General features: G+C 32.7%; 1 protein-coding gene across 2 annotated transcripts; it reads right to left on the bottom strand.

The window, feature by feature from the left end:
* LOC139512807 (solute carrier family 28 member 3-like) lies at positions 1–11772 on the bottom strand. Of its 2 annotated transcripts, none has more exons than XM_071300725.1 (12): positions 11621–11772; positions 9606–9722; positions 8130–8521; positions 7298–7442; positions 6119–6310; positions 5631–5792; positions 4451–4576; positions 3857–3987; positions 2982–3150; positions 1856–2128; positions 732–912; positions 1–172 (listed from the first exon to the last, which is right to left on the bottom strand). In XM_071300725.1, the coding sequence occupies exons 1-12, from the start codon at positions 11750–11752 to the stop codon at positions 153–155; spliced, it is 2040 nt and encodes a 679-aa protein (XP_071156826.1). In that variant the 5' UTR covers positions 11753–11772; the 3' UTR covers positions 1–152. The 2 variants fall into 2 exon arrangements, with proteins under 2 accessions (XP_071156826.1, XP_071156827.1); XM_071300726.1 differs by having other exon boundaries at positions 9606–9763; positions 11621–11680.

Raw genomic sequence — 11772 nt, 5'->3', positions numbered from 1 at the left:
TTTTGGAAAGCTTTATATACATTGTAAATAAAATAATAATATAAAACGGAAAAGACAGTATTACCACTGCTTCTTCTAAGGAGATCATTTTTAAAAGATGGCCAGTCTTTTTGAATTGTTAACTCGTAACACAGGCTGTAACTTAGAAGAAGTCAACCTTTATAAAGAAGACCTGTAAAAAAAACCCAAAGAAGAAAAATATTGTTATATATATCTCATGGTGGAGAAGTTAATTGTGAGTCGAAACTGTATGTTTTTTGTCCTGTCTTTTGGTATTTTGTTTTTGTTTTGTTAAGTTGTTGTCTTATTATCGTATACCCAAACTATAATAACACCTTGTATTCATAATTGACATTATCTTCTTGGACAATTTTGAGGAGATGATAAAAATAGCCTGTTAGATAATAAGGTGACAACATTGCACATCTAAATTACATTATCGTTGATGAAACTATGTCATGAGAATGTTCAAAGTACATACTATAAAGACTGGCTTATTGATATTGAAGGGTAACCTGTTTATGACTTCTGGTTAATACGGTGTGTCTCGCATATGAAAGGATTTTCTGCAGTCCGATTTTTTTACTAAATTATTTCTTAAGGTAATTAACTTTTTCTTTCTGTATGTAAATGAAAGAAATATATATTTTACAGATACACATTAATCCTATATGATTTCAACCAAACTGTTAAACATAGACAATCTCCTTCAAAGACACCCATTATCTTACCTGCAATACTTCCTGTCAGGAAACAAGCTGCATTCCCCGTTATCATAGCCCTCAATATCATACCAGTGATATCACCTTCTCTTGAAGGTACCAAGGCACTCAATGCTCCAAGTAAAATTCCCATTGATCCAAAATTAGCAAATCCACATAAAGCATAAGTCGCAACGACCTCAGATTTGTCCTTGTAAAAAATATAATACATAAAAACTACAGTAACGCACAGTTTATGTTTAGAAATAGCATTCTTCTATTGTATATTAGTGTTCGGTTTTCGGAAAATTTGTAATTTATTTCAGTCTTTTTTTTCTTTTTGATTTTTTATAGAGATGTTATATCTTTATATGTTAAACAAACAGCTTTCTATTTTCGTAGGCTGTAGTCCTGCAGATGATTTATTGTTGTTATTGCTGTGATCCTGTCTTATTCATGTAAAACCCACGTCTTTTTTTAAATTTATATAAAGTAGTCGTACCTTCCTATCACAGTGGTATCTAAGGTCACGTCAAGATTCTTATATAATAGACAAAACATAAAACGGAAAGGGTGATCGACTAGATAATTGCCCCTGGAAAAACAAGTTGCAAGGATTTCTGCTAGGGATTATTATCAGATAAATCACCATCGCAGCTTTGTGTAATTTTTTTGTTATAGTGAATGCTCTTTTAATAGCGTTTTTAAATTGTTGATTTTTGTAATGTCAGTTTTATTGTAGTTTTTTTTTTTGGTTCACATCATTGTTTCTGTTGTTCCGTTGTTTTCCTCTTATAGTTGATGTGTTTCCCTCGGTTTTATTTTGTAACCAGGATTTGTTTTTGTCTCAATGGATTTATGACTTTCAAACAGTGGTATACTACTGTTGCTTTTATTTATGTTGGTTAATTCGAGAAGGTAATATGAAAACATTGTTACCTACTGGACCACAAATAAGAGCCCTGATGATGTTTTCTTTAGTTAATTTTGTTGCTGTTCCATTTTTGCTTACCCAATATCTCTTTTTTTCAAATATTGTAATGGTAGGTCCCTTCCGGAAAGTAAGAGTTCAATCTTAAGTTCGTATTATTGAACAGACATTTTATAAAAATATGAAGTATATTTATGGTAATAAAAACAAATTATGTGTTTACCGACATTATTCCTAGTTCCAGTGTAATATTTTGTGTCCCATTGTTATATATGACATCATTATTATTCCACCACCAATTTGAACTGCTGCTGTTGTCTTTTGCGATGAATTTTGTTAATTCTTTTCTGTTGTTTATAATCTTTGCCAAGTCGAAGTAAGCTATATATTCATTTGTGAATGTCTTTTTTGCCACAAGTGTTGCTACTTGACGACAATCTGGAACATCTGCCCCCATGAAGTATGCAATAGGATAAAAAAGGTAGGAACACATGAACTAAAAAAAAAAAATACTTTTCTATATTGAAAGTAAAAGTATAAAACATTGATAACTAAATATATTTTTAGTAATTTGAAGTAATATAGCAATATCCATTTATTTATAAGTTTTGGTAAGTTACATTTTATTTGGTCCGCTTCTAAAAACCTTCTAGCGCTCCACTTCCGAAAAGACGATTTTTGCCTGAGGTCTTATTTGAAAGATGTTAAAAGTAAAATTGCGAAAGTTCCAACTGCTTTTTTTTCCGGAGTTGTGTGCTATTTAAAAAAATATGGTTAAATGAGTGAAGGTCGACCGCCTCAATTTTACACAAGATGGTTGCAACTACTTCGGATAAGCTCATTTTAAGACCAGGGGGTAGGTGCTTCAAGGATACTTTTGAAGAAAGAAGTTCCAGAGGTCAAAGTACAATCATCCAACCGAAATTTGTAAGGCGCCTTCAGGAGTTGGTTGACCGTTATGGCATACATGTTTCACTTATGACGTTGGATAAGTTCCCGTTGTTGTAACTACAATCCCGTCTTTTCCCCCTCGAAGGCGACATTACGAAGACCTTGTACTCACACTAGCAACACGAAGGGTGTCACATGTTGAACAACATATACTTGCCCTTCCGGAGCACATAATATCTCCCGTTTTTTTCGGTGAGATTCGTTTTGCTAAGTCTTTAGTGTTCTTTGTTGTGCTTTGTGTACTGTTATGTATCTTTTCGTCGTTTCTTTGTGTCATATCATATCATTGCATTGTACGTTTGTTTTTGTCTGATGAGTTTGAATATTCCTTCGGTGTCTTTCTGGTATCCTTTAGCATAACAAAGCAACGAAATAACAGAACTTAGACAAATAATAACCTCTAAAGTGAAATCTTCCACGCCAACTCGTTCTCCGAACCAAATCAAGGTAACGTTGACAAATTCTAGTAAACTCAAAAATGCAATAACATTGACAACAATTGCAGCGACAAGTTTCGCTGAGACGGTGGCTCCATGAGTAGCTGCGTCAAATATATTCCTATCTGAACTACAAGAGATGTTCAAAATATATGAAAATATTAATATCTATTACTCTACGATGTAAATAAAATAGGAAATCTGGGTAAAAACGTCCTTAAGTTCCAGATGAGTATTGTCTTGTTGGGGTTTTGCGGAATTTGGAAGATGTCAATGTGATACTAGTATAATAACTCACTAATTTTAGGAATTTATGGTCCTCAGTGCACTGCAACTTCCTGTTTTATTTTGCCTTTTTAACAATTTTTAGTCGAGCATCACTGACGAGTCTTTTGAAGACGAAACACGTGTCTGGTGCAAATACAAAATTTCAATGCTGGTATCTATGATGAGTTTATTCGCATTACCTTTTATTCATTTAATAATGTGCAGGTAAATAACAAGTTTCACGTTTCACACATTTCGATTTTAGTTTTGATTATCACAGTATTGTGATTTATTTTTATTTTATCATGAAATAGCATATTTATTTATAACCTGGAAATAGTTAGAAAGCTTAAAATGTATAGCTATAAATACAAATCAGATTGAACAAAAGCAACGAGTAAACAGGAAATACATAGAAGAATCGGTTGACGTGACACATTTCGTTGCTAGGCTTTAGAGCTTAGTTAATTTACATGTTTTCTCTGTTGCTTGCACAATATAATTCCAACCATAGTGCAACACAGATTGGATAGATAATTGAAGTTAATAATGTAATCGTATGGACTTACGATTTCGCTATTTTAGAGTAATCAGTTGTAGACGATTTGGACCTGTCGAGTTCCGGGTATGACAGTTTAGATAATGCCAATGCTGCAGGCGCTGACATCACGGATGCTGTTAGAAGGTGATTAGCAGGTACCTAACAACAAAAAAATTTAACTGTGATCTAAATTTGTATGCTTTCATACATGATCAATTTGAAAATGTGTATAATTTTTACGTCATAGCAGGAAATTTTACTTTTGATTCGAGCGTCATTGTGATGATTGCTTTGTAGATAAACCGTGCATCTGACGTACGTAATTGTTTACCCGGTATCAATAATACATACTTCGATCCTACAAAAGGAATAGTCATAGGTGTAAAAATATTATTAATCGTCAAGTCCGTGTCGTATATTCATTAAATAGTATTTGATATTTCATATTTCAAAAACAAAAGTGCAATGTACTTGATGCTGGTCATTTCTATAAATACATGCAAAAGACTTATCTTTTTTCTGATAGGTAGGGAATACAGAGAAAACAAGTGTTAATTGTTAAAGTAACTCATTAGTTTCCATTTATGAAATCTATCTTAGAAATTACCCAAAATGAACTTACACCAAAGCTAATATAAGCTCCTAGTACACTCCCCGCTATTGTTGCAAATCCTCCAGTCAATATAGCATGCAGTTCAGAGTTCGTTAGATCTTTGAGGAATGGTCGTAACATAAGTGGTAAATCTGTCTACAAAAGAAACCAAACATATAATTTGAAAAAAAGAATATGTGGTATGATTGCCAATGAGACAACTATAGGTCACCGTACGGCTTTCAACAATGAGCAAAGCCCATACCGCATAGTCCGCTATAAAAGGCCCCGAAATGACAATGTAAAACAATTCAAACTAGAAAACTAACAGCAAATGTACAAAAAATGAACGAAAAACAAATATGCAAAACATAAACAAACGACACCCACTGAATTACAGGCTCCTGATATAATGCAAGTTTATGACATTTATGCACTACAAATATAGTCGCTTTGACGCAATTTCATTTCATTTCGAACAAGGTGACATGATAATTTTTCTGGGAATTACTTTCTTTCATACTTACACACCAACCGGATTAATAAACATCTAGAGGCCAACATTAGGAGTTTCAACAATTAATAAGTGTCACCTATATAAGTCAGGAATCAAATGTTCAGTGATTTCCGTCTGTTTATGTGGTTCCTTAGTGTTTCTCGATTTTCGTTTTTATATAGATTAGACCGGTGGTTTTCTCGTTTGAATGGTTTTACACTTGTAATTTGTGGGGCACTTTATAGCTTTCTGTTCGGTGTGAGCCAAAGCTCCGTGTTGAAGGCATTACCTTGACCTATAATAGTTTACTTTTATAAATTGTTACTTGGATTGAAGGTTGTCTCATTGGCACTCATTCCACATCTTCTTATATCTACTTCCATACAGTTTTAGCTAAAATTGTTCAAGGCATATAATGTACACTAACTGCCAATATCTCCCACCAAAATGTAACAAAAATCAGTCAAGAAAAAGAACGCATCTCCTTATCATCGATATTACAGTCTACAAAAAAAAAACAAATGTACATATGAAACAAAACTACATTTCACCACTTCAAATGTTCAAAGAATGTTCGCAATTACAGTTATATAATAAAATGGGATATGTTGTATGATTACCAATGACACTATCTTTAAATTCAGAAGAAAAATTTAATGAAAGTACGCAGCATTATCGCATTATTCAGTTGACATATAAATATTCCAAACATACCATTCCAAGGAAAATATTTCCTGCGGCACTCAGTGACTCTGCCGGTCTGGTACCCATACAAAATCCCAGGAATCTTCCAGCATGTTTAATCAGGAATGGAATAACACCAAGATAGTATAAAATTGATATAATTGTTGCCATAAAAACTACGACTGGCATGACCTAAAATCAAATGATTATTTGATAAGACACAGTAAAATAAAGTAAAACGATATGATAAAAATTTCAAAAAAACATCTGTATTTAATTGTTTGTATATGTACGTGCAAAATATTCGTTTAAAGGATAGTTGTGCTGAAGGAAACAGAAAGTAATTTCATAAAAAAAAAGGAAAAGGTGATTGCAAATCAGACGATTAATATCGATCCTTTGTATGTTTTGAATAATCCACTACCCTTATGTAATATGACGGCGCATGCTGCATTTATCGCAGAAACAAAAAAAAACAATACATGAAGTTGTTTCATTGCTTCGTTATGTAAACATACCTTAAAAGCAAACAAATGTTCAGCGAACACCGTACCAAAGACAAATTCAGCTCCAACATCACTGTACACAAGGAACTCAGTTACTCTATCACCAACCCACTTAAAAGCTTCGTAGCCCCATTGAGTTTCTAACGTAATCAGTGCAAATATAAACTGCAATGCAAGTCCCCAGAAAACTGGATGCCAGTCCACCTATAATATAATCTGAAGTCATTACATCTGACAAGGATGCTTGAGACAGTCTTCTATAAAATTGTTATAAAATTATTTTCTCTTCCTGGTACTGTTCTTTGATTTGCACCTTTCTTTACAGGAGTTTTAATACAGGAGTCACAACGGTTTACATGCTTGTATTCTTCTTACTTGATATTACGTCTTTGTCTTAACCGTGAGTTAATCACATTTTAAAATAATGTAAACGTTTGAAATAAATTACTCAGGGATTTGAGATCTAGTAGTGTTCTAAACCTAAAACAAATTGTCTCATACGTCGTTGTTCTTTTTTCTCTTTCACTTTATAAATATAGTTGCATAAATAATTTGTAAACTGATATTCAATCATTACGCCGCCGACTACAAATTTCTATATTTCCCACTAACATGATCAGGGTTCACTGATGTGACATAAGACTATTACATGTATAAAAAAAAGCTACCCCGTCAGCAGCAATCAGGTTTTCAGTGTTTACAAAGGAGGTGATATGTTGGCACTATATTTACCTGTGCAGGGTTTACTGATGTGACATAGAAGATTAGTATATAAAAAGCTACCCCAACAGCAGCAATCAGGTTTTCAGTGTTTACAGGGGAGGTCATATTATTGCAATATATTTACTATGCAGGGTTTACTGATGTAACATAGAAAATTAGTATATAAAGAGCTACCCCAGCAGTAGCAATCAGGTTTTCAGTGTTTACAGGGGAGGTACTATTTTGGCACTATATTTACCTGAGCAGTGTTTACTGATGTGACATAGAAGATTAGTCTATAAAGGGCTACTCCAGCAGCAGCAATCAGGTTTTCAGTGTTTACAGGGGAGGTTATATTTTGGCACTATATTTACCTGAGCAGGGTTTACTGATGTCACATAGAAGATTAGTCTATAAAGAGCTACCCCGTCAGCAGCAATCAGGTTTTCAGTGTTTACAGGGGAGGTTATATTTTGGCACTATATTTACCTGAGCAGGGTTTACTGATGTCACATAGAAGATTAGTATATAAAGAGCTACCCCAGCAGCCGCAATCAGGTTTTCAGGATGATCCACAGCAATGTTAACGATAACATAAACCACAATAAAAATAAACACGGCTACTTTTAACATCCTGAAAAATAAAATTAAAGGTGAAGATTCTAAATAATGCATAACACAAAATAAATTTTACATTGCAAGTTATGAATGAGACGTCAAAAGTCAGAGATCGCTTCACTGGTTGTTCATATATTTTCCTTTTTTGTACATTAACTTAACTTATAAACTTGTCTTAAAGCAGAGCTTAAAGTTTGCTGTACGGCTTTTTTTCAACATTGAAGACACTGAAATGATTTTGAAATCTGTTTTTTTAGCGTGCTTATCCTACTTTCTTGTGTAATATTATCGTTTATCTAAAATGAACATGTATGTGTGTGTGTGTGTGTGTGTGTGTGTGAGTGTGATACATAATGTATTTACTTACTTACACAGTCAGTAAATTTATATTAGGCAAAAGCGGTTGGGTCCTTAATGGACTGTGTAATAATTATATCCTACCGACTATCTGCTGCCGATACTTGAAAGAAACACATGAGTCTCTTTTATTAGACTTTAAATAATAAGCAGATGACGTATAATATCGGTGTCAAGAACAATTATAGCTCTTGTTCATCGTGTATTAAAAAGACACAGTCAGCACATGAAGTCTCACAACCAATTCAATTTTTCGAAATAAGATAAAGGGTAAAGATATATGTATATACATGTAAAGCATTAATGAGTTTTGTAACAAAGCTATTAAAACTTCAACTCCACATACCACTTCAGATGGAACATTACTCTTTCTGTACTAGAGCTGCTACAGCAAGGTACAAGTCTGTCACGTTTCCAACTTTTAATATTGTTTTCAAAATTATTTGAAAACCAAAATCCGATTATCATCATTAAACCAAAGACAGAACAAATAAGAAGCCTCCACTCCGGTTCCCCACCAAATTTGAAGTACATAGCATAGGCTACATACGATAGATATGCCAGAAGTAATACTGATTTAAAGACAAGTTTTATAACTCTGTTGTTCTTTCTCAGACAAGTGTAAACGGCCGATTGTATCTGCAAAGTTTGTCTGGAACAACAATCAGAATTACTGTCATGTGACATTTCGAACTCCATATGAACTTTTTCATTTGTTACAGAACTGTCAGCATCATTCTGAAAAACATAAGTAATTTGTACTTTTGATCAAAATACTTGTAAAACTTAAGAAGTGTCATGAAGTGATGGAGATACTTTTGTTGAAAACGCCTAAAATTTGCAACATTGACCGCGTTCACAAGTGTTAAACTTTTCTGCATATTATTCAATTGTTTTAGTAATTTTTTCCTTAACTTCTCATTTTTGTCCTGAACATGCCTGAAATATTTGCCACTGGTCATTAAGATAATAGCAATTTACCATTCATAACATATCACATTAACAGAGTTTTGGCATGTTCTCATTTGACAAATACAGCATTGAAATTGTTGTTGATACGTAGAGCAACATTTAAAACTAATCTTATAGAATACACCAACAACCTGCTGCTACCCTTGTTTGTTTTTGTTAGATTTACATTAAAATGATAACAGTATATTAATTGTATAATATTAGTTATCTTGGTGTAATCAGGGGTGTACAGAATTTTACACCGTTGTTGAAAATTCATACACCCTGAGGCGCAGCCGAATGGGTGTATGAATTTTCAACAACGGTGTAAAATTCCGTACACCCCTGATTACACCAAGATAACGAATTTATTTCTTATGAACAATTCCTTTACTCATTTTGAAATCAGGATGTAAAATTGTAAAAATGGTTATGAAAATTTTCCAGCGTAATTTTTTTTCAATGTCCATGTTGCTGCACATTGTCAAATACTTTTTTACTTTATTTTTTGGAAAAATTCAGATTTTTTTTTGAGTTCTTTTGAGTTTCCAAAAAAAACAAAAAACTAAATATTTAAAAAAAAAAAAATTTGAATTAATTTTTTAGCATTTTCTTTATATTTTTTTTCTAAATTTTACTTTTTTTCTTTATTTTACTTTTTTTTTTTTTTTTTTTAATTTTTTTTTAATTAATTTTGGCAAAATTTTATCTATCCACGGACGAACAAGGGTGGGGTGTTATTTACACCGGGGTAGTCAACCAATCAACAGAACTCTCCCCGGTTATCATTTTATTATACTATTTACCAGACTTCTATCATTATCATTATTATGTTTGTTATCGCCATTAATGGTTTGTGTATAATAGTTACCCTGTCAGACTGAAATGCTTCATTTGGGTATGATAATTGACCGACTGGAATCCGGTCGAAATCTGATCCATTAGAGTTGACAGAACTTGCTTTGACCGACTTCAGCTCAACAGCCATCTGGCAAAAGATACTTAACAGTTACCGTTTCAACAGAGACCCTAAGATAAAAGTTCAAAATATCTTGTTGATAAGTAATCTTGTTTTTCCAACAGGTTATATAAGTTCATGGAAAGCGGGCATTATCAAATATAATATTGACTGTAAATATATACATCCGGTTTAAAAACAAACGGTTTAAATACCTGAACATAAAAACATAATCTATTTGATTTATTATGCATCCACTACTAAAAACCTATTACGCAAAGCAAAATATTATCAAATGCATATGTTCGGAAATTTAGATTAATTATTATTTATTTCGGGCTTGTTTGTTGAATGTTTTGCTTGATATCACATGTTCGTTTTAAAAAAAGAAAACAGAACAAAATAACAGAACTTCAAGGAAAATTGAAAATGGAAAGTCCCCTATCAAATGGCAAAATAAAATAAAATATATAAAACTCACCAAATAGATGAAAAACAAGGGTCATATTCATGTCTTGGTACAGGCATTTTTTTTATGTAGAAAATGGCGGAATATGATAGAATGATTCCCGTTTTATGCTTAGTACTTATATTTCAATCTTTGGTTTAATTTTTCTTCTTCAGCAAACGCTAATAGATTTATATCTGGTTGAATTTGTCGATAGTGTTTTAGTCATTTGATTCAAAGAAATGTTTGAGTGGGGATTACCTACCTTATGAAAAGCAATAAAACGCAAAGAAACAGTAAATCAACAAATACAAAATAAAAATGACGAAAATAATAAATACATATAAACAATAAATAAACATAAAAATAATTTCAGGTTTATGTACCTCTGCACACAGTCATTTATAATTTTGATAATAACATATAAAAATAAAAATAAAGATGTGGTATGAATTCCAATGAGAAAATGCTTCAGTCTTAAATGCATTATTTTTGTTTTATTAGTTGTTAGTGGCTTTAAACTAGCTGTCAGTAACTGCGAGTATCTGTACTAAGTGTCTTTTTGTTGCTTAGAAATACAAGTACCCGGCCACGTCCACTCTGTGTTTTTGTTAGATGTAGGTTATTTGTATCCAAGTGATGAGTTAAGTCTTTTTCAACTGATTTTTGTAGTTCATTCTTATGTTGTACTGTTACATCACTGTCCTCAGGTTAGGGGAGGATTGGGACCTTGCTGACATGTTCAACCCCGCCACATTCTGTAGATATTGTGTAACATATTTTTTTTTCGTTCATTGTTTATCATATAAATTAGGCCGTTAGTTTTCTCGTTTGAATTGTTCAAATACATTTGTCATTTCGGGCCCTTTTATAGCTGACTATGCGGTATGGGCTTTTCTCATTGTTGAATGCCGTTACGATGACCTATAGTTGATAGCTGTTAATTTCTGTGTCATTTGGTCTCTTGTGGAGAGTTGTCCTATTGGCAGATTATAAAAAAAAATCTCCTTTTCTTTTATATTCACAAGAGACCAATGACACAGAAATTGACAACCATAGGCTATCTTACGGCCTTCAACAATGAGTATCGCATCTTCTGTTTTGTATCGTTGTCTTTACATATACTTGTTTCATTCTTATCCAACTGATATAACATGCGTGTTATCTTCGAAATAATGAACGATTGAAGTATCATTTTTGTAAAATGCTCGTTTTTAGCAAGTGTACATATCTTTGAAATGTCCTCTCTTATTGTCCTACAGTCATTCATCTTAAATTTAATAGCAGAGACAGAGGATACGTGTTGATGAGACAGTAACCCAAACTCACACAAAATTAAAACAACAAATATCTGGAGATCAGCATTGTAGGTCTTAAACAGTAGAAAACTGACATACAATGTCTATAGATGTAAAACAGTACAACTATAGAGACATGTATAACAAGACAACATATATAAATTAGTGTACCAAACACTTACCTTCCGACATAAAATTGTAAATATACCTGATCCTTCAGATGTAATACTTATTTTACCTGGAGCAAATAGCATTACATTATTGTTACCTATATAGGTTTCAGATTGAAGTGGGGGGTTCTCCGAGGTGGACATAGATAAAGATGGTGAATGTA

The sequence above is a fragment of the Mytilus edulis genome, chromosome 2 (assembly GCF_963676685.1).
Source record: "Mytilus edulis chromosome 2, xbMytEdul2.2, whole genome shotgun sequence".
Classification (NCBI taxonomy): Eukaryota; Metazoa; Mollusca; class Bivalvia; order Mytilida; family Mytilidae; genus Mytilus; species Mytilus edulis.
Note: the sequence above shows the minus strand (reverse complement) of the source record. Positions and strands in the feature narration are given on the sequence as shown.